The sequence below is a fragment of the Cygnus atratus genome, chromosome 7 (genome assembly GCF_013377495.2).
Source record: "Cygnus atratus isolate AKBS03 ecotype Queensland, Australia chromosome 7, CAtr_DNAZoo_HiC_assembly, whole genome shotgun sequence".
Lineage (NCBI taxonomy): Eukaryota > Metazoa > Chordata > Aves > Anseriformes > Anatidae > Cygnus > Cygnus atratus.
In genome coordinates this window covers 15,760,422-15,783,919 of record NC_066368.1, presented here as the reverse complement: position 1 = coordinate 15,783,919, position 23,498 = coordinate 15,760,422, and the positions used below count along the sequence as shown (strand labels likewise).

Below are 23,498 nucleotides of genomic sequence, written 5' to 3'. Positions count from 1 at the left end.
TGTATAGAACTGATGTATAACATGATATGACCTGAACTGTACGGCCTGCACACACGCAAAGAAATTTACATTGGAAGTGTAACATGTATACTACACTCACAGGCTTCTTCTTCCAAAATGACAAACTGATTAAATCAGCATCCCTAAGTGAAGTGGCAACATATGTTGCCTAATGACAACATACAGTAGTTGAGATAAAGGAGCACCTGACTTTAGTAACTTGGTGAAAGGGCTCAGATGTTCAAGAATCCTGAAGCAAATATATACTAACAGGTTTAAACAAAACCTGCTCCAGTAGTCACCTGAGAAAGTCTAAGCCACTTGCAATGCAGTTCCCAGGAGACAAGATCCTTAACTTTAAATGTATGTTCTCAGTTGCTCTTTGAAATGCTGTAATTAAGGAAAATGATGTGTAGGTGGAAACCTTTTGTCATAATCCTTAAGGCTCTGTTAACTAAATCGAAAGCAGCATAATGAGATAACTATGACCATTCAACTCATAGTGAAGACTGAAGTAGTCTCAAAATTTCATCTGGAGATTATGAAACCATCTCTTCTGCCATCTAATTCTAAATCAAGCAGTTTTTGAACTTTTCAGAAAGAAGGTATTTATGAATGTTCTCATAACCTGGTGAAATGACATATATACAAATGGTTAAAAATTTTATATTTCCTGGAACAATGACAAATGTTTAGTCTCCAGGCACTAGCAATTATCATGGATCTTTGTTTATGACCCAAATAACCATGTAAAACAGACATAAAATTCCTGTGAGACATATTTTGACATCAAGTAATGACAAGGAATAGTTTTGGAGGTCTTGTTGCCTTTAAGGACTCAGGCTTATATTTCAAAAGGATTATAAAAGTGTGCTAAAGAGTAAATTATGGAAATAAGTGGTAAGTGCAATAGAAAGTTAAGTTATTGCTGATAGTAAGGCCATTATAATGAGGTCTCCCCTGAGCCTTCTCTTATAGATAGATTAGCTTTAATAATGCCCACTTATAAGAACCTAATAAAGTAAAGAAGAAAAAAAGTACTGCTCATTTTCATTGAGCAGGGCATCTATACACTCCATTATTTTTCTTCTGAGGGCATTTTTCTGCCTATGAGATAGACTTCTACTGATGAAAATAAAACTCTAAAAAGTTGCATTTCAGATTTAGAGACAATAAGCTCAAAAAGCCTGTTAGAAAAGACCTCTATGACAATTTTGCAAGCTCAACTTAAAAACTAACCAACAAGCTGTATTTTTTTTGGGGGGGTAATCAAGTTATACATTTTAAGGGATTCTAAATATAACACCAACAAAAAAAGACAGCTGTCAGAAAAAATCCTGTTGATCTCATATTCCTTCCTTTGGTTAGCTCTTTGTGTAAAGCAACTAAAGGGTAATATTTGTTCATCACAAAGTTCCTGACTTTTCCTCAATTGGGCCAATGATGCAAAAGCAAGAGCAGGAAGATTTCATTTTCTCTTCTATAGCACAGCAGAAGCCCAGGTAACCAAATGAAAGTAATTTATTTTTGTCACTGAAGGAAAAGACAGCTTTAAATAACATTCAGAAAAGAGAATGGTTTAGAGAATGGTTTAGACTACAGGAAGAGAAGAGTTACCATTTGCTGATGAGAAGCCTTTCTGCTGTTATGAAGAATTAGTCTCCAAAGGAGGCTACATGAGACTAAAGGAAGTAGAATGCAATAAAAAGTGCACAAGCTGTTTCAAAAGACTTATTTCCCCATCAGATAAAAACAAAGCCAAAATACCCTCCAGAAGAATAGGTAAAAAAGTCTTTTTTTTTCTCCCCTCCCAGAGCTAAAGAAAGAACAGAACAGTAGTGATAATTTCATAGCATTCAAAGCCACTGCTTTAAAATGCCAGGGAAGTGGCAAAAGCAAGACTTCCTTTATACCTTCTGCTGTTCTGATTTGTTGGAAAGAATGCTTTATAATTTAGAGAAGGACCAACAGCTGAGACCAGAGCAGTAATGATCGGCTATTGAGAAATACTACAGTACCAAACTGTCAGCTCAGTTTTCTTTAGTAGGACTGACATATATATCCTGAACCTTATTTTATCTACTCCCTACACCAGTAGGTTTCATTTGGCATTTCAACCATGCGTTTATATGCTTATAAGAATACTTATACAGTAGATAATCCAACTGCCTTTTCACATTTCATAGGAATAAGACACATCAATTTAACTATTTTTCAAAACCAAAACAAAATATTTAGCTTATCTTTCCTATTTGAATTAGTTTTACCAGTTTGCATATAATTGTCTTTTGTTTACTTTAAAGGTTGTTGAAACACTCGAAGGGTGTGTTTTTTTTTTTTTTGACTAAATCACCTATAATCCACTGAGAACTGCAAGTCAACAGCTGTCAGATTCTAGCAGAGACTGGCAGTGTTCAGCCTTTTCTAGTTCTGATTCTCTCCCAGCTGAGAGATCAACATGCCCCATTCTTGCTGTGATAGCAGAAAGCAACAAGTTCTAGATGAGAAAACAGAACTGTGAACTTCACTTTCTTGCCATTCTCTATCCCATATTTTCCCCTTCCCCCTTCAAGGCAGTATTCAACTCCATATCATTTTGTCAGTTCTTTCATCCCTGAAAAACTTTAATCCTTCTGCACACCGAGTTTTCAGAACTACTGTATTTTATCACCTCTAAATAATGGAAGAAGTCATTAAACAGGAGCATTATCAAGTCTGCTTTAGATATAAAAAAAGACAAATGATTGAAAATTCACTGATTTCTGATAGAGGTTCACTAGAACAAGCAAAATTGAATAGCCATATTATTAAAAAGATTATAAATGCAAGTTCACACATGGCAGACATTAGTCCTTCATCTAACTGAAAGCTCATGTCTTAGAAATGTGGGGTTATGCATCAATGAACCTCTGTGTCAGACTCAATGGCAGTTTTGTGATACAGACAAATAGCTATTTGAAACTGGTTTGAGACAGCCGATGTTTTTAACCTGAGGCAAACTTCTATTGTAGTGATAGTGATGGAACTAAGGCTATTAATGAACTCACCAATATTTAACTATTCCTGTTGTGGTGCCTTCCATTGGTCAAACTTCACAAGTCTAGCACTGTACTGCCCAGGGCAAAAAAAAAAAAACAACAAAAAAACCCATTTTCATTACAAAAAGTTTGATTAAAGAAAAAGCTTTTTTATTTAGGAATCAAGACTCAGTATTAGTTTATACTGAAGCTGAATCATCTGCTAAGCATAGAGTATTGCCAATTTCAAAAGAAACCTCAAATATGTATTTTGCATCTCAGTCTTTTCATGCTTTTCTAAAAAAAAAAAACACCTCATTTCATACTGCTCTCTACAGCAACACACTAGTAGAGCATTACATAATGTGAGGCTAGCCCTTTATACTCAGATATTTATTTCTAGCTGACTTAGCTCAAGGTTCAGAGAAAACAAAAAAAGTGGTCAGTATTTGCTATAGCAAATCAGAGGAGAAGCAGAAAACAGATCTTTCCATCTTTGTAGTCAAATAACAGCTTCAGTCACCACAACATTTTTGCCAAACCCAACCACATTGCATACCTGCATATGCATTAGTAATAAAAATGAAAAAGATACTAAAATGTACTGTAGAGAAATCTACCTCTTCTTGGAGTTAGAGTATGGATTGTAACTCTAAAGTTTATCTCCTAGGAAATGAAGAAACATTTATCTAGTTTGTCCTTCTATTTCCCTCCCTCTTTGCATCATCAACCCTTAACAGCACAGTTACTGGGGCACAACTTTAATAGCAACAGTATGTAACGTTATAGCACAGTTAGAGGAAAAGAATTAAAATGAACTTCTTAACATCATTCTCTCTAAACAGTTGTTTCTGGTGTCAGGTATAGAATAGACAAGTCCTTGAAGAGCTAGTTTTTACCTTCCTACTATTAATGGTAACTGAAGTTGGTGTTATTATTCCCCCTTGACAAACAGAGAGCAGGTCAGGAAAAAAGTGCAAGTCTAAAACAAACCATGTGAAATTAATCACTTTTCAGTCCTGTGCATTGGCCTTTGGACCAAGCTTCAGATCTCTTGCTATTCAAAATTCTCACAAGAAACTGAAATTTTTAATTGTGTTGTTTCAGGCACTAGGACAGCAATGCATTTCAATTTGTTTCCTGCGTGTGCTTATGAGTACCAGCTAAGTTTAGTAACTAATTAGACTGGAGTCACAATTCCATTAGTGGTCTGGATCAGTAATTCACAAAGGAGGAAACAAAACATCTCTTGTTGAAAAAACTGTAGCTTTATTTAAAGGATTTTTTTTTTTTTAAGAGTTTGAAGAGGAAGAAGTCATCCAGTAGCTATACAAACCTCATTGTACACTTCCATTTTTTAATCCACAAAATAGGTCATGCTCAAATCTAGTAAAACCTCTGGCTGACAAGTATTTTAAATCTGCTGAGCTTTTGACACCAGAGTAACAGCTATCAAAGACCACAATGAAAATAATCAGTAGTTCCAATACTCATTTCTTCTCTTTATATTGAAATTGAACAGTTTCAATATAAACACTACTTTCCATTGGTCTCAACAAAGCATACCAAACAGCTGCAGAAACGATCCTTCAACAAAGTACAACTAAGCAAGGTCATTACCAAGGAAGGAGCAAGCAGTAACAAAAGATTTCATGCCTCTATAAAAAGTCCAGCTTATTGGCATAGTACAAAGAATCTTATAATACCAAGAAAGCACAAGTGCCCAGAGTTTCCTCAGAGAGGTGCATTTAGACATCAGTGGTATTCCACTATTGCATAATAGAAGGTTACAACTAGGGGTGAGGGTATAGGCAAAAGTATCAATACCTTTGAAAAACAGAAGAACTTGAAGTATTAGCAGCAAGAAAAAAATAACTTGGAAAGACTACGATATTTTATAATATTGTAGAACTGGTGACATAAGGATTAACCTACTGCAGGTCTTAGAAGCTGCAAAAGCAAGTTGAGGTCAATGTGGATCCCTGACAAAATCTGATCAAGTGCTTATATGTTTAAAAGTGAACCAAAATCTACAAGCAGCAATAGGTAAAGCTTTGAAACTTCCATGAATGTTCAGAATCCCCCAGCTGTCTGCCAAGAGGCACCCAAATTCCAGAGTAAAACAATACACCTCCTGCCTCAAAGGGAAAAGCACTGGCTTTTCAGTCTTGTGCATTGCATTAGCTTGGTCAATGGGAAACAGCTGAGGCAACAGGACAGTCCTGTAGCACTGGTCTTCTGCTTTGCAAGGCTCCCCAACTTGCTAGGTAAAGAAATACGGCAAGTGGACAGAAATCAGTGTACCCAGCCCTTATCCCATTTCACCACAGACAAGAATAAGGTTGTCACTGCTCCTCTTCCATTTAAGTACAGTACCTTCATGTACTTTCATCAACCTTTGCAAAGAAAGTAAGAGTCAATATTCAGAGCCACTCCTGACTCAAACTGCCTTCCTTGACTGTGTAATTGTTGTTTGTGCTGTGCTTGATATTAGGATTCACTGAGGCTTAACAGGCTTGTAAGAACTGCCGTAAGAGAAAATTTTAAAAATAGAAAATGAACCTGTATGCAGATGAATTTTGCCCAAGAGGAATACAGTGGCCTTGTATATCAGACAGAACTAAAGTTTCAGGTCTTTTTGTATTCCTACAGTCTTCCCAAATTCCCACTTCACTTTGTCCTTAGTCTTAGAATCTATTTCAGTGCATCTATTTGCTCTATGTGTTATCAGAGTTCAGCAACTCCTAGATGCAGAGAAAGGGGGGAAAAAACGCAAGTTTTCCAGAGGAGTAAATAACTCCACAAATCTTTTAAGTATCTTCGTCTCAAGTCTTAGAGACCTGTTGAGAGAATGCATGGAGAACATATTTTCCCTAGAAGCTTTTAACTGCAGCTTCAGAAGTACAACAAAAACAAAGAAACAGTCACCTTTGGGTCACTTTAGAACTCGCTTTCCTCAATCACATCTGAATATAAAGACTACTGCATTTTCTATGTTTACATATAATGCTGGTTCCCTCCTAAAAACCCTCCCTGACCAACTCCCCAGTCCCAGACGACTCAAGAAAAAAACAAAAGAAAACAACCACAACAAAACAAAACACAACAGCTTGGGAATGGGGCAGGAAATTGAGTGCAAAAAAAAAAATCAAATTCAAAATTCAATAATTGACCTATATGACTACATTAATAAAAGCACAGCAACAGGAAAAATGTCACATCCCTAAACTTCAAAGACTTTGCTACTTCATATTCTATGATACTATTTCTCCTCTCCCTTGCCTTATCATTCTCATCATACTTGCAGTACTACACAATTCCAAGGTTCACTTACCCTTTTTCTCCTTAGGCAATATAGAGGATTATAAAAGTGACTATGAAGAAGAAAATTATGAAAAGTAGAAGGTTTGTGTGTTGAACAATGAAGAAGCAGACTAACTTCTATACTTTGAATGACAATAATTCAAATGCTTTAATTAGCAACATATTCTATCTAAAAATACATGCCAGGAAAAATAATGTATTAAAAAAGCATAGATACTAAGCAAGTAAGCACTCTTGCAGTATGCAATGAGATGGTTGACTTGGGAGGCTAATGAATTAGTATAAACAATTTAAATCTAATTTAATTTAACAATGTAGAGCATTTGTGCATTGCAAAGCAACAGATAGTCATTTGTTTCTTCATTAAATCAAAGATAATATTGTTGATTACCCTTCCATGAATTATTTTACTGAAGAGGATAGCAAATAAATTTTATATTTAATCATAAAAGTTCATGGCTAGTCCCCAAACAGGCAAATGTAACCAGTGAAGGATACCAGTGAACGTAATATAAACCAGCTGTGGTTTAAGACAACATGTTATACAGTAAAAATAGTTTCTCAGATTTTAACAGTCTGTGAACAAGTGTTTTTACAGAAAATTAATATTTAAAGTTTACTTTTTATTTCTATAAAACACACACCATGTTCCTAAAACAGCACAACTTACTATTCATAATCTTTAAATGTGTTAGGATTGAACATTGAGAATGCCGAGCATTTGGTATTATGGAAATACTAAAGGTGATCAAACCCCACTATTTTACAGAAATTTATGAACTTGCCTCAAAAGTGTTACCGGTGATATCAAATTCTGGTGGAACAAAGGCACCCTCTGGATCATCTTTGAAAGGAAAAGGAAATGTATTAGATTAGAAATTAATAGTTGTATATAAAAAAATACTAATTTAATGATGCAAGTTTTAAGGCACATTCTTATCTGATATGAAAGAAACTGTATTTAGCAGTATTTTGGTTCACTCATATCCGATCTACAAAGAACTTGTCATTCATGTTTCTAGTACCATAAGTAAAATAAAATGCCATTTTCAAACTGCCTGTCAGAAGACACTATACTTTTTCCCACTAAGAAAGAAAAGCAGACAACACCCCCAAGGGAATACATTTACCACACCTAACCACTTCTTGCATGTCTTCAGACCTTTACGCTTGGAACAAGTTACCAGCTTGTGTGGCTCAGCTGTGGCTTGCAAGTTTGGTTTGGTTAACAGGACATTTCCATTTGCTAGTTTCTAATGCAAACCTGTGAAATGAGGGTTCAAGCAGCAAAAAGCTACCTGAACAGCTAATTGCCTTCTTTTCTATGGGTCAACTCAGAACCGTGTGTGTGTCTGTGTTAATTGCATTAACAGTTGGACGAAACATCCCCCATTTGTGTGCTGCCTAGCAGAGAAATTAGCTACTACAGCAGTCACTGCTGAATGAAGAGACAGATGGAAGAAACTTCTTAAGAGAAACTGATGTTACACACATGCTTGGATGCAGCAGCAATGTCCACACACTATGTGGACGTCACATGAACCCACTCAAGAACACTAAGGGATTAAAAAAGTGCCTGACTGAAAACAACTGTGTGTCTGTATTTTAGAAGTAAAATGCAAAACTCACATTGTGAAGACAGTAAACTCAGAAATATGGTAGAGGACTTGTTCTATATATTTGTATATTACAGTTACCTTTTTCCCCTTCTTTCCAGAGAACAGTTTAAAGGCTGTACAACTGTACAGTTTTTAATCACCAGTAAAGCTCACTGTATTCTTTTGATATAAAATTTAAAACAGAAATTTGTCTGATTTGAATAGACAAGATATCAGAGCCCTTGGCAGAATGTGCTATTGGATGTTTGTCGCTTTCCTTAGCACCACAGAAACTGCAGGAAGCAGAACTCTGCAAAAGCAGAGGTGACAGGCTGCTCATTTTCTTGTGCAGGCAAGCAAGTCCAGAGGTTATCATTTTCTTCTGGAAAATGAAATGCATAAGCAGCAACTATGACGAAGTAAAAAAGACAACTTCCAGAAGGGCCTATCTAGCAAACTGTAATCATAACAAGATTTGAGGGAAAGGGGAAGAGAAAAAGCCAAGGGCATGGGGGAGGATGAGAATAGAATATACACAATTTTTTGCGTTCCTAGGAAAAACACAACTTTCTTTAAACAGAACTAATGAAAAGTCAGAGACTAACATGACTTCAGAGAATAAAATTTTTGTACGTCATTTGCTTTGCATAGGAATTCTCAATCTCACATATTTTAAATACTCAAATAGGGCAAATTCCTGGATCAATTGTTTGCCAGCCATTCAATTAAACTAAAACATTGACGAAGGAATTGATTTTTTCCTCCTTTCCATGCTGCAAACAAAAAATCTTAGATTAGCGTGTTTTTCACCCATTATATTTACCCCCTTCAACAAGTCTTTTTTACGCCCTTATGAATAGAAAGCCTACCCCTCCACCAAATTTCAAGTTATGATGAGCTCTTTAAACTAAAGGAAATTAATTCCATGCTACCCTTTTAATGTGGAACTAAAAGTTGACTCAAATATATTTGCGTAATCTAACTGCAACACAAATACCACAATAATTATGAAAAAAATCTTTATCTTTATGAACAGTATTTTGTTGTATGCTCACTTGAAATACAATATTTAACTCTAAAGAATGTAACTAATATTCATGTTGCAAAGTTATCCTATCCCTTTTTTCTAATGTGATCTAGTTTTTTTTTTTTACTAAAAGAATAAACACTTAGATTTAAAAATAAGATTAAAGAAAACATAATAAATACCTGAATAGAGTACGTATGGTCTAGAGCAGTTCTTCTAAATGCAAGCTGGCATAATTTTAAAAAGACTACAAAATAACAAAATAAGACTTCTTTTGTTTGTTTGTTTCACAACATTCCTACTAGCAGGCTCAAGACAAAGATGTTTGAGATGGGTCATGTGAAATTTGAAAAACAATATGGGCTTTTTTTGGCTACACCAAAATCAGAAGTCATGTTTGAAGTTAAGCCTTTCCCCCCCTTAATTAATCTCTTACCATAACTGAGGATCTTACATGCTACTGCATAATGGTATTTATCACATTAAAATCATTCCTCAGTCACTCACTAACCTTGTTGAATCTAAAATCATAACTTAAAAATATTCTTCATTCAAGAGAATTTTTCCTTTCTAGCAGCAAACATCACTAAAATTCCCCATCCTCTATGTCCACAACTATCAAGATACACTGAATGTCAGATTGTTCCAGAAATACAACACGACCATGAAATGAAAAGAACTGGAAGAGGCAAAACCAAGAATGTGTTTTGCAAAAGTAAAGACATGGGCACACAGATACAGTAACACATAACCAGTGTTCAAAATGCAAATATTGGATACATCTTTTAAAAGAACTGGGAAGAGTCTTCTAATCAAGCTGATAAAAGCCTATCAATCACAAAACTAGGCATGTAATTTCATACTATATTAACCCATCTTATTTTTTTTTTCTTTATTTTAATTACAAGTCTTAAGAATAAAATGTAATGCTTTACTACAGCCCCTCAGAATGAGTTTCCATAGTTTTAAAACAAATTGCCTGGAAACACAAATACTTACCACTGAGTTGTTCCATGAAGCATACATTGCCATTGGTGTTAAAAGCCAGTGTGTCAGGAGTGATGCAGAGTGTCTGGAAGATTGCAGAATGGGCAATGCTCTTCAGAGAATGGCAACACTCCAGGCAGATTGCCCAAATATCTTGCTCCGTAAGACAGCTATCCCGCAGTGACAAAATATCAGCAAGGGACACATTCTCCTGCCAAGACACAAATTCATAAATTACTCCGCATTTCATGACATTACTTTGCGTATCATAGATTACATTTGACACAATTGGCTACAAGTAATGTTTCCAGCAACTTCTCAGACTTTCTAGGACACCAATTAACACCCTGAGAACACAAAGCCCATGATGCTGCTCTTACAGTTCGTCTCTAAGAGGCATACTTAACCTGAACAAAGGTACCACAGTATGTTAACATCAAAAACGGACTTACTAAGGGAGTTACACAAACACCGCATCAAAGTTAGGGTAACACACCATTCAGAGGTAAAAGCAGAGAGACTAAATCAAAACATTTTGTTTAACCCATGTCTCCCTTAAGTTCTCCCAAGTGCCCTTGGATAAACTACTTTCAAATTCTCTTCACAGTCGTTTTCCCGAACAGTGAACAAGTACCCTTTAAACTGGCCTGTCTTAAAAATGATGCTGTTGTGAAGAATAGTGGTGTAGACCATTTAATAAAGCCTCAAAAGTCAAAATTCCTGTAGGAAAAGTGTTCTTTGACTTAAAATATAAACATTTTAGTTGTCCTAGAATTCTCCATTACTCCCAATGTTCTTGTGATCAAAACAGTATACAGACTTAGTTACTAAACTACTACCTGAAACTGTACCTCAGCTTCCTTTGACCATTTCATTACAGCAAGGCTATAAAAAGTTCGTTTCAAAAAAAAAAAAAAAAAGGCAGCTCAAATGTAGCTCTTCTGGTCAAGACATTCAGAAATAATGCTTTGCTAAAGCAGCTGGACATTTTTTGTCCATTTTTAGAATACTAATACATTACCTGTAGCTACAGAAGTAAAGTTTCCATGCACTTAAAGGCATGACAAAAGCATACAAACAACCAAAACACCAATTCCATCAGTAAAGAAAAATAAGCAAACAGAAAAATGGAAATATCTACAGAAGCTACTTAGTACCAAACCTACACCATTATTAGCTATAAGTTATTTCTCATTAATTCGTAAATAGTAATTAAGATTAAAGACTACACTTCTGAATGATAAGTATACCTTGAATTGAAGACATAAATGCTCATTACTCAGAACACAGAAAATAAACTCTCTCTTTGTCAGCAAAATAGCACATGAGATATTTTACAGCTCTGAAATGGAAACTGAGTTGTAGTTGTTTAAAGTTTTAATCCTGGGGAGGAAACTTGAAAAATACAGCTATAACTTAATTTATGTACCTCATTACTGGACAATATCAATAAAATCTGTATTACCATTTACAGATGGGGAAACAGTTTGTTGGCATGTCTTTTGGACAATGAAGTACTACATTCACCACATCTTTTAAACAAAAGCCAATCCTTAGTCCAAAATTTTGGGTTTTTAGTCTAAAGTATAATATTTAATATTTATGGGGGGTGGGGAACAGGTAAGAAATAAATCATGCTTACTATTATTTGGGAACCTTAACTTCTAGATTCAATACTGTAATTTTTGCCAGCCTAGAGGTGGATTGATTCACTAATGGCAGTTATTACCACAGTGCCTTCAAGCACTAATCACAGACCCTCAACCCCCAGAGTTCAGTCCTACATAACAAAGAACAGCAGAAACCCATGCAGCTCAGGTATGTGAGAAAACAGATCTCACTTTCTCTGTGCTGTGCTCAGAACCTTACGTGCAACGCTGCCATAAGATTTTGAGGATAGATGAGAAAACTTTGCACATCTTTATGGGGAACCTCTGTCAAGCATGAAGGCAGCACAGAGGTTCTTATATCTGAAAACATAAACAGATGACAAGGAGCTGGACCACAAGTCATAAGTCTTTGAAGCTGATCAAGCTGATAGGATGAGGATAGGCTTGGGACAGGATGAAAAACTGCTTATTATAACTTCAGGGAAAAAAAAATCTGTGATCAAAGCAATGAACCAGTAATTATTAATTTTTAATATTTCTAGGATCATCCAAGCTGGATACCTAGGTGACATGATGGCATTTGCCAAAACTGCAATGAATGTTTCATTAATCAAGATGCAAAAACATGAGTCTCAGCTGTGCATAGGGACAAGAAATGCTTAATTTAGAGATATTATAATAAATACGTAACAACTGCAAACTTTAAGACAGCCTCAATGTCAAGCTGCAGTCACAGTCAGGACTTGATAGAATTCCTTTTGAGTCAAGCTTTGAGGTTGAGCTCTAGAGCTGATACTGATCACCAGTAGTGATATCTGTAGTTTAAACATACAAAACCATCTTTGCTTTGGGAATACTTGGGGACTAAATGAAAGATGATGATCTCATGTCAAACAAATTTATCTTCCAGGGAAAGAGAAAGTTAGGTAAAACAAAACGAAGCAATAAAGAAAGCTGAGCTCATGTTCAGTAGCTTTCATCAACAATGGATGTATGGGTGAAGATTAGAAAAAAATAACAAACCAAAAAACAAAGCAAAACAACAACAACAAAAAGGCCAACAACCACTCAAGAAACCTTCCTCCTTCCAAGGAGGAAGGTTTCAGGACATGAAGTTATTTATTTTATGGAAACTGTGTATTTCTCAAATGGCCACACTATCTTGATCTAAAGCTGCTATTGCAGCAAAGCAACACCTTTTTAGAGAATGAGGGACTGAAAATACTGATACATGTATTTGCTTTAAGAGCATAACACAGCACTTTCTGGCAAGCTGGAGCTTCTGGAAAGCCATGACTGCAACATTTTGGTCCACTGAAGATTTACAGGAAAACTAGAGTCTTTGTTACATAGAGACAGAAGCCTTCCTCACTTGTCTCACGATCAGCAAAAGATACCTGAAAAAGCCATTTACTGTATAATAACTAGGAAAAGTTAGCTGTTCAGACAATATTTTAATTACTCCCTTTAGATTTCAGTTTTCCCTTGTATTTTCTTCAAAAAGTATAAAACACGGTTTAGTAGTATATGTAATTAAGCAAAGAAAGGAGGAAGAGAAAAATTAATTGGCCACAGACAGCTTCTTAAAAAAAAAATTAAAATGAAACATCAAAGAGTTTTAGACCAAGAAAGTCCTGGTAAACAAATATATTTTAAATACACCATTACCCTCTATTTCCTATTCATTTGCTCAGGCAGCATCCAGCTTCACATGTTGGCTGCTGTAAGCCACATACATCAGACACCGGCCTCACCACATAAGGCAATGAGAAGCACAGGCTCCACTCAGTGACTAAGCATCTAAGAAGTAGGTACCTCAGCATTCACAGCTTTCTGGCATCTTTTTGTCAACATAGTTCACACAAACTTCAAAACAATCTATTCCAGAGTCATGGATAATACGGCAAACATCATTCACTACATTCATCAGATTTGAAGAAGGTCATGTTCGATCTCTCAACAAGAATATTGAAAATATTCCTGTGCCTGGAGTAATTAAACAGAAGGGGCTGGTGGGAATCTATAATCAAAGTATACGTTAAGCAGGTGAGAGAAATGGGCTCAAGTCTTCCTCCTACAGAAGGAAGATTTGACCCTCAGCCTCCTCCCATCCTGAGCAAATACTCAGTATTTGTATTAAAGTATCTAAGCTGATGTATAAAGAGGAGGCCACTGCCACCTGCCTTCTATATTTTGCACGGGCCAGTCTGAGAGGGCCTACTACACTGAGTACTACAGATGATGAAGGAAGAGTACCCATTTGACTAATAAAAATGAACTCTGGATCAAGACTAGAAAAGTCAGTTAATACCAGAAGGGTGAAACTGCTGAGATGCCTTATGGAGGTTGGAAGGGACTTCTCATTTTCAAATACCTCTAAATCCTGATTCAGCTGGGGTTCTTGAAACACCAAATAAGCAAGATTACAAGGGCTGGTCTGGGGAAGAAACAACTCACATACGGTTCTCCAAACTTTGACTTCAGAGTTTACACAACTTACCATTTCATCCAAACATTCACTGAGGGGTAACACATCATTGTGGAAGCAAGCAGGAGCAAAAAAAACAAGCGCAAAACCAAACACATCCAGATAAATTTGATTACAGAACCAGGTTTAGCTACAGGTTACTTGGCAAAATAAAGATTTAACATCTTTTTTACTCCTGACAAAGGCCTTTTTACACAGGGCAATAAGAAATGGCTCTATGAATATCAAGCTGGTGGCCACTGGAAATACTCTTGCCCATATAAAAAATTACCCTTTATTATGTACTATAAGGAAACACTTCACAACTGCAGAGCTATCCCACAGCCACAACAGGAATTACGAGGCACCCCATCCTGGGGGACCATGACTTTGCCGTTGTATGCAGAAGGTGGATGGGGATGGACCAAGCCCAGCTGGGCTCACTGGGCAGGAGGGAGCCACGATGGGCACAGCAGCACCAAAAGCCGTGTCTGCGGTGCCTCCGGCCCTGCCATGGGGCTGCCCCCACCCTGCCGCACTCACCTCGTCCTCCAGCAGCGTCGGCAGAGGCTCGAAGTCGTAGCAGGTCACCTCCTCCTCCTCCTCCTCATAAAACCCATCCTCCGCAGCGCCCACGGCCTCCATTCCGCCCGGGGAGGGAGCAGAGGCTTCACCTCCTCAGCCCCAGCCGCGCGCCCAGAGCACGGCCCCCGCCGTGGCACATCCCCACGCCTGCCTGCGGGCTGCCCCAAGCGGCGACCCCCACGGCGGCGCCGCGCCCGCCCGCCCGCTTTAACCCCTTCTCCTCCCGGAGGGGCCCAGCCGCGGGGCGCCCCCTGCCTCTCCCGGCGGCCTGCTGCCGCCGCCCGCCTAAGCCCTTGGCTGGGGCAGCGCTGCCATGGCAACGCGGCCCGCCGCCGCCTCACTGCGGCGGCGCCCGCCCCTCCTGCGGCGGTGCCCGCCTCTCCGCCCCGCTGCGGCCCGGGGTGACACTAGGGACCGGCCGCCGATGCCAGAGCCACGTCCTCCGCGGTTGCGACGAGCTCCCGGAGACAGGGCGGCGGCGTTGCGGTGGGCCCTGAGGGGCGCGCCCGCCGCAGTGCCCGCTGCGGCCGCCCGGGGCGAGCGGGTGCCGGGGCCGGTCCCCGGAGGGAGGGCGCGGGGCCGGGGCGACGGCGTTGCCTGGCGGCCGGGGTGTTTACAGCCGGTGTGGCCTTGGAGTTTCCTCGGCCGAGCGGTTTCCTCGCTTCACGGGCGCCTCGGCCGTGCTGAAGGCCCTGCGTGCCCCTCGTGCCTCGCGTCCCCCCCTCACCGGCGGCTAAATAAATGGGATTTTTCAAACTGATCATCGACTTTATTTTCATTAGACCTGACATTTATTTGCTTTCCACAGGACTTAGAGGACCTACAGTAACTCTATGAATACTCGCATTGAAATTGAAGCTTCACGATCAAGATTTCCCTCCAAAGTACCCCATGTGCAAGTGCATGTTTTTGTTTCAAGTAACCCCTATTGTAAACCACAAATGGTATCGTAAGCAGCACATAGCCAGTCCCATTTCTGTGTGGGAAGAGGAATCCAGCAATCTGTAAGACAGGTCTGCGTGTGCTCCGTCAACCTATGAGCAGCAGAACCCTGATTTAGCCTTGGCCACACTGTGATCTCGCTTCTCCATTGTGACCAGCAAGGCAGACAGAGAGAAGGGACTGTTTTCTTCTGTAATTAAGTTTCACAATTATGGGTACATGGAAAATAACAGTACCATTTTCATTATTCTTGTTTCTTGTATTCGTATAATTGTATGTCAAAATAGAGTATGTTAATGGATTAATCTGTGCACAGTGTATCAAAGCAAGGGTTTTGTATTCTATCTTGAATGTAATACTCTTGAAAAGATTAATACTCTATTAAACTATACATTAACAAACACTGAAGTTAACAAAAATACTTTGATTAACTGCGCCATAAAAGTCATCCTGCAGCAGTTGTAAGATTTCACCCAATTAAATATTAATTGGATACATTCCATGGTTACCGCATGCTACTTAGAAAAAAAAAAACAACAAACAAAAACAAAAACAAAAACAAAAAAAACAACACAACAAACCCAAGTAGATTGGAATCTTCCATGTATACACTGTCTTCTTCTAACATGTTGAAATAAATTGATGTGGACGAAATGTTCCTTATGATTACAAAAGTCTGTAATGTATATATATATTTAAAATTTAATAACGTGGGCTTTTAATTGTGAACAAATATTAGAGCATGGGAAACAGGAAGTGCCTGTTGCTTCTGAAAATAAACCCCAATCTGATCCCAGGAACAGCATTATTTTACTTAAAAAATGTTTCTTAAAACGTATTTCAGCAGCATACTTGTTCATATGTTTTCTTTGGGCTGCGTGATCTACCCAAGAAGAATCCCAGATTCTGGACCCTTGTGGGCTGGGGTCTTAACTGCACTGTAAAGAAAACCACAAGATTAAAGAACTCTCTCCATTGCATAAATTGGGTCTATGATCCACATTCAGCCATAAATACCTCTTACATCAGCACTCCATTGCAATCACCACTTGAGCATTCATAAACATTTCTGTAAAATGATACTTTAAGTCAAACATGGGCGGTGCATAGAAATTCACATCCTGTTTTTTTGAAAAGATCAGTTTTCGTTTTTGTAAAGAAAGAGAAGTTCACCTGCTAAAAGCAATCATTAATTGAGCGGTAGGGCATTGCCCTGTAAGGTTACCAGACTCATGTTCAGACACCTGTCCTGTGTTATTTAGACTTGGGGCTTGAATCCAGGCTTGGGTAGTTTTTGCCAGCGTAAGTGACCGACTGTATCCAAGTGATCTGAGATGCTTGTGACTTGTCTCCTGGTTGCCCTGGTTAACTTACTTGCCTTCATGAAGACTATTTATACCAAGTGGAATATGTACAAAGTGGAAAGCAAAATGAAATGAGCATAGAGGGAGCGGAAGAGACCGTACTCCAGGTGATAAAATATACAGAATTCCTCTGTGAAACAAAAGCTGTAGTGAACTCAGCCTTATCACAAGCGCCTTGACAGGCAGGTCAGGACAGTTGCTGGAACTGATACGGTTCGGTAGATTTTTCCAGAAAAGTTGCTACGATAATTCTCGACTCTCATCAGTATTTCTATTGTTTTGTTTTCCTCCTTGGTCTCATGGTTGAGGCAGTTGTCAGAAAAGTCAGTGTAACTTGTTTGATACATTCATCTAACCACGTTCTCATACTAGAATATTTTTTCTTATTAACATCTGCAATTAATCATGACCCATGGGAATTGTTGGAGGACATGCAACACTACACAGTTCAACATGAGGAAAAAAAACAAACAAACACGTAGATGAAGCTGTCAGTTTGTCTGCAGTTATATTTTCCTTTCTTTTCTTCCCACAGTATTACTTAAGAACTTAAAGTTCTTAAGAGTCCTTTATACATTAGCAGTAGGCATTTTTTGAATGATGTTTTGATGGATACTTTTGATGAATAGTATCTGTGGAAATAATCTTCTGAGTTTAAGGTTAGCTGAACATGCAATTGAATGTCACATTAAAAAGAGAAATCTATAGCACATCAGTCAGATTCTCAAAGGTGAGGGTTCTCAAAAGGCAGAAATAAAAACATTATTTTCCACTAATAATATAGTCTGAAAAGAAATAAGAATGTCAGCATAGATTAAAGGAACTAGAGAGAGGTTTTATTGCCCTGTGATCAGATTTTGAATATGAACTGGGATCTCTTTAACAATAGGGATCAGGGATCACAATTATTAGAGATTTTGACTTCTTAATAATAGATCAGAGATGAAAAACTATTAAATGAAGGTTAAGCTGAGCGATTATACATGAGAAATCACTTGATGAAAAAGTCATTGAATCAACATGAAATTTTGTGTCTCAGACTTGATGTATAATCAAAGACAACACAGAGGGACTGAATAAAATGTGTCTGATTTCAGTCTTCTCACATGCTCCCTGTATCTAATTTGTAGTAAATGCACTAGAGTTACGTCAGTTTGTACTTTCCACATAAGCAAGGTTTGCAGCAGAATGGGTGACTTGATTTCTGTCTCTACCAGCATTCAATAGCAGATGTCTAGAAAAAAGTGTATGAACAAGTAGCCGTATACTTATGCTCTTCCAGCAAAGTCAGCCTCCAAAGAATCACATTTTAGATATCCTCTAAGCCAGTGGTAGTGTCTATTGGTTTAAGAGGCCTAGAATATTTTTCTTAAATGAATTTGTTCATTCACTTTTTGAGTTTGAATAGTTTTACTATCCACCATGTCCTACTGCAAAATTCCGCTGCACAATGCATGAAGTAAAGTCTTTGTTTCATTTGAGGCCCCTGATTACTTGTGTTGGAAAAGGCCATGGTGGATAGGTTCCCTATTTATCATCTCTTTATCATTCATGATGCTACACAGCTGTCCTATCTCCCATGTTATATTTTTTCAGGTTGAAAGGTCCTGTTCTTGTTACTTGTTGACAGAATAGAAATTATTCCATGACTTTGATCATGAACTTCACAGTACTTTTTATAATTGTGTCATTATGTAATAAAAAATTTTGGAAGAGAAGGTTGAAACCTGAATGAATAAATGAATGAACGAATGAATGAATGAGTGAATGAATCAAAGAAAGAATTGGTAACCAAGTGAAAGAAAGAATGACTTGACAGTTGTTTTTTTGTTTATTTTATTTTTTAAATAATTAATTAACAATTTGCAAACCTAAAGGAAATATTTCTCTTACCCATGATTTACTGATTTAGTTATGATCCTCTGCCTTTTATTTCCACGTATCTGGATTCATGATATTGACCAAAAATAGTTCAGTGGGCACTAGTCACTGAGAATACAGTCATGGAAATTCAGAGGGTGACTGCCAACATCTCTCATCTGTCTCTGTAATGTGATCTAAATACAAGCTACAGGAGAAAGGAAATTGTATAGAGTACTACTGTTATGCCACTTTGTGCTACTGTTGATGTCTTTCATGTTCCTTTGTAGGCTTTTCCTTTTCATTATAGCACTTTGGTTATTCTTCTTTATAGATTATATAATCATAATTGACTATTAAAATTTTGGAGTACCAGCCTTGTAGATGAAAGGTACACATTTGTTACACTATAATTAGATTATGCATTCTCCTTTTAAGAGTTTTTGTTTAATGGTAGTTTGCCTGAAGGCTCTCATTTTAATTTAGTTTGAGTGAAACTGTGGGAACTGAAGGACTGCAGTATAAAGAATTGGTTCTTCTGTGTGTATGACATATTCTTTTCAATTGTTTGGTTTTTGTTAATCAGAGATTGCTTTAATGCCATGGGCTTTCATACTTTTAGTCTATGAAACTACTGTTCTTCCTTTAGCAGTTATATATATTTCAAGGCAGGGAAAAGTTTTCTGCCAGTTGCCAGCTGCTGCTGTCTTTATGGCAGCAGTGAGGAAGCATTATAATAAAAAGGAAATGATGTGTTGCTGCTACTGAAAAACCTGAAAGAATTCAGAGGTGAAGACACTGCAATTTTTAAACCAGCCCCATTGCTGCTACTGCTATTCTATCTGGGCATAAATCTGCTTCTTGAAGTGGCAGGTTAGTTTGTATTCCAAGTACTTCAGAATCTTAGAAAGGCAATAGGGATGTGTTATTTTACATTTCTGAATACAAATCTTCCAATATATCTGAAGAGGATTGGAAAATTATATGCATAGGCTGCATACTGTATGGGGAAAACCATATGGAGGCATTTCCTTTTCATGGGGTTGAATGGAAATGTAAACTTCAAAAGAATTAAGTATAGTCTTTGGTCATTATAAGCACCTGTCACATTATTCTTTTCAGAAATATTTCAAACTACATTGCTTCTACCTGTTAAGAATCTCCTGATTTCCAGCCTCCATTAATACTAATTTGTTTTTGCTCCAAGATTACCTTTTACCTTTTAATCACAGTTCCTATTTCCTTCCAGAGTACATTACATATACGTCTATTCTGTTGCCTTTGACTTTGTTTTCCTTTTTTCCTAATAGTGCATTTTTGTAAACCTGTGTTCTAGTCATGATTGCTTTCCTACTGCACTATACTTTTGTAGTCCTTATAATACTGATAAACTTAATTTCATGATTTCCTCAGGTCAGGAGATCTGATCTTTTCAGTGGAATCATCTTCCATATATCCTCTTGTTGTATGTTAGTGTATTTCCTTATCTTCATAATTTTCTCACATGTTCACTGCCTAAAGACTTTGATTTAATTATGTCTTCTCTGAATAGCAGTTTCATTTGCCCTCATATGGAAGACTGTCAAAGGATTCTTCTCTCTTCTCCGCAGGACATCTTTTAATCACCTAGTATGTTCACCTAATACAAACTGCAACTGCATCTCTTACTCCAGCATTCTTCTTCCTATGAACTCTACTAGATGGCACTACCAGGCGTAGATGGCTGGCATAGTTAATGCACTTTGCATTTAGGCATCTCCACTTTCTATGTCATACTTTAAATATCCTTTGATGTTGCAGTTGGATACTACTTTCGTGTACCAGCTGGAACACAGGGAAAGACAGCAGAAGCAAAGATGTAATTTGGCCCCCACTGAAGTCAGTAGCAAAATTGTCATGGCATAATTTTATTTGAAAACATATCATTGAGATGCAGGGTCAAATGCTAGAATTGTTTTTACTTGTATGCAAATGGGAATATAACCTAGTAGTGGTCCAGTAAGCAAACACAGCTTTTCTTCATTGGAAAACTAGAACTAGAGGAGCTATGAGTCCAAAATCTATGCAGTGCTAAGTCTGGTATTTGGGAATTTGTCTCCTTGTCTCATTAATTAAATTAGATTACTAGATTTGTCATTTGCAGTATCTATCCAGAAATACATGTGTGTGTGTATTCACACATGTATTCATACAGAGCGACTGAAAATGGGATTCTTTCTTTTGTTATCGGTCTGGAGTGTTAAGTGACTTCCCTTGTCTCTGGGTCTTAGTACATCCCAGGTATTCCCACAGTAGGTTTGAATGGCAAGGTGGAGTCTGCTTTGCTTGTTTTATAAGGTAAAGTGAGGCATCATGAAAATAAATCACTTCCAACGTCACTCAGGAGACTTATGTCAACTGGAAACTTCAGCCATTAACCAGGAGAGCCAAATTTACCCTATAATTGCAACACATTCTGCAACTGATTCTGAATTGCTTTAGTTTTGACATTATAACATTGTTTTCATAAACCAACACTGTCTTTATAGTACCTATTGGTCCCTTGCTCTTTTAATTCATTTTGGTAGTGCTCATTTGAAAACAATAGAAAAAGTTATGCACAAGATCATTTAAAAAGATAACGTGCATAATAAAGTCTAATATAATGCCTGTGGCAACTTCACACTGGAAAATAAACGGCAAGGTTGTAATAGCCATCCTTATAAGAAAGGCCTCATAATAATTAACAATGTGTAGGCAGAGTTCTAAGCCTGGGATTGCTTATAATTCTGGCATTTGACTATATCCTTAAGCTTTCCTTTACAGATTTATGAGATCATTATGACCTGCTCATAATGAACACTGATGAGACAAAGTCTCCCATCCATGGGACAGTGAATCAAACTGCATTGTTTAAATACTTCTTGAAGTTAATGAATCATCAGGAAGAGTCCACCCCAAAGACCTAATGTTTCCCAAACAATCAGCTGGTGTCCTTGACATCTGATATGAAATCCATGAATGTTCTATTCCTTTCCCCAGAGACATGTCCGTGTTATTCTGGGAATCTTTCTCAATAAAACATAAAGACAGACTGGAACATAAATGACACAATTACTTGCAACAGTATATACATCATATACAAATATACAACATTTCAAAATTAATCTGCTTGATTTACTGTGACTATTTCTTTCCAATGATGATTTAGCTACTGTGTTTTGTGCTTGTGTTATTGCCTTTCTTTCTTAGTGATAGTGAAGTGGGAAGGCATTCACAAATTCCACCTGTGCTAGACAAGACAGCCCAAACCTCCTGGAAGCCTGCCCCATACAGGGCCACCACAAACAAACAAACAAACAAAAAAACTTTTCTCCATTCTTACCTTAGCAAAACAACTGTTCTGTATGGACAGCTAGGGGCTGCTGTGCTCCAGTATGAAGATCTCAGGAGCTGAGATCAGACTGTTCTTGGCAGAGAGCCCTATATTATCTTACTTTGTGCCCGAGTTTGATTAGAATGAGTCTGTTCACAATCAATTTCAGATCACAATGCTGAACTCGAACTTTTTGTCAAGCCCTTCAATCAGTAATAAAGATAACTGAAAGAACTTTCAAAGGTATAGATCATCCAATAAAGACACTTGACCTCCCAAGAAGTGCAGTGTTTTTTAAATGCAAAGTAAGGCAAATCTCATACAGAGTCTCAGCAAATGTTTGCTGAAAGACACAGCAGGAGCCATACTAAAGCTATTAAAAATGTAGATTTAATTTCCAAAATAGTTCCAGAGAGATTTTTATTTTTCACATGAGAGTCACAACCATACAGAAAATTGCAATTGCTAAGGTTGACCTCTGCTATGATAGCTTGAAAATGCTGTAAATAGAGTACTCTGCTGGCAGATGGAAGAAGCATTCCTACTACTCAAGCAGGCTTTGAGTTTGAACCACAGTGCCACACATAGGTGTGTTCTTTTTGCATTCTGTCTGAGAAAAAAACACACTCTTACTTCTAGTGACCTTAAATTAAGACTCCTCTCCAACTTCTCAGTTCAACTATTACACTGAAAAAATCAATTATTCACACTACCTGAGACTCTGTTTTGTAATTGGTGCCTAGATAATTTGCTGATGGATGCATTAGTAATATCTATGTACAGTGCCACCAGGGACTCCTCTATGATGGGAAATCCTCCTTTGAGGAGAAGCAGTCAATACCCAGAATCCAGACATAAAACTTATAATTAAAAGCAGACAACATAGCTGAGACTAAATCTTGGACCTTGCACATGCAGACCAGAAAGAGGAGAGAAACTCTTACTGAGAAATCTCATCAACCCCTGGGAGAAAACCTCAGCATTTCAATGAAATAGAGCCTGAAAAACTGAGTTGCAGTCTGACTGCAGGACTGCAGATTTTTAGACTTCCCTGTCTTTTTCAGAACTAATTTGAGGACGGAGGTGACTAATTTGCAAAGACTACTAAAGACATGATCATTAGCTGTATGATAGTGGAGCTCAAAACAGTGTTTAATGAGCCAGGGAGAAAGATAAATTGCTGAGTTCAACTCGAAGTCTATAGTGACTATAGTGAGTATGTGTTTGAAACATTTATCATTAATTAGGCATTGTCACTTACCTCCTGGATGAAGCCAATGCTATCCTGGGCATCATAAAATCTATAAACTGCAGTACATGTCACCAGAATTTGAAAATCCAAACAAATCAGCTGGGCAAAAC

The 23,498-nt window shown here is 37.7% G+C and overlaps 1 protein-coding gene across 3 annotated transcripts in view; it reads right to left on the bottom strand.

Moving 5' to 3' along the window:
- Positions 1–14,871, bottom strand: part of KNDC1 (kinase non-catalytic C-lobe domain containing 1) — a 61,191-nt gene extending 46,320 nt beyond the window's left edge. For all 3 annotated transcript variants that reach the window (XM_050712023.1, XM_035543494.2, XM_035543485.2), the window contains exons 1-3: positions 14,574–14,871; positions 9,966–10,164; positions 7,127–7,185 (exon numbers count right to left, since the gene is read on the bottom strand). In XM_050712023.1, the coding sequence (XP_050567980.1) occupies positions 7,127–7,185; positions 9,966–10,164; positions 14,574–14,675 (360 nt within the window). In that variant the 5' untranslated portion in view covers positions 14,676–14,871. The remainder of the gene's footprint in view (positions 1–7,126; positions 7,186–9,965; positions 10,165–14,573) is intronic.
- Between the last annotated feature and the right edge of the window lie 8,627 nt (positions 14,872–23,498).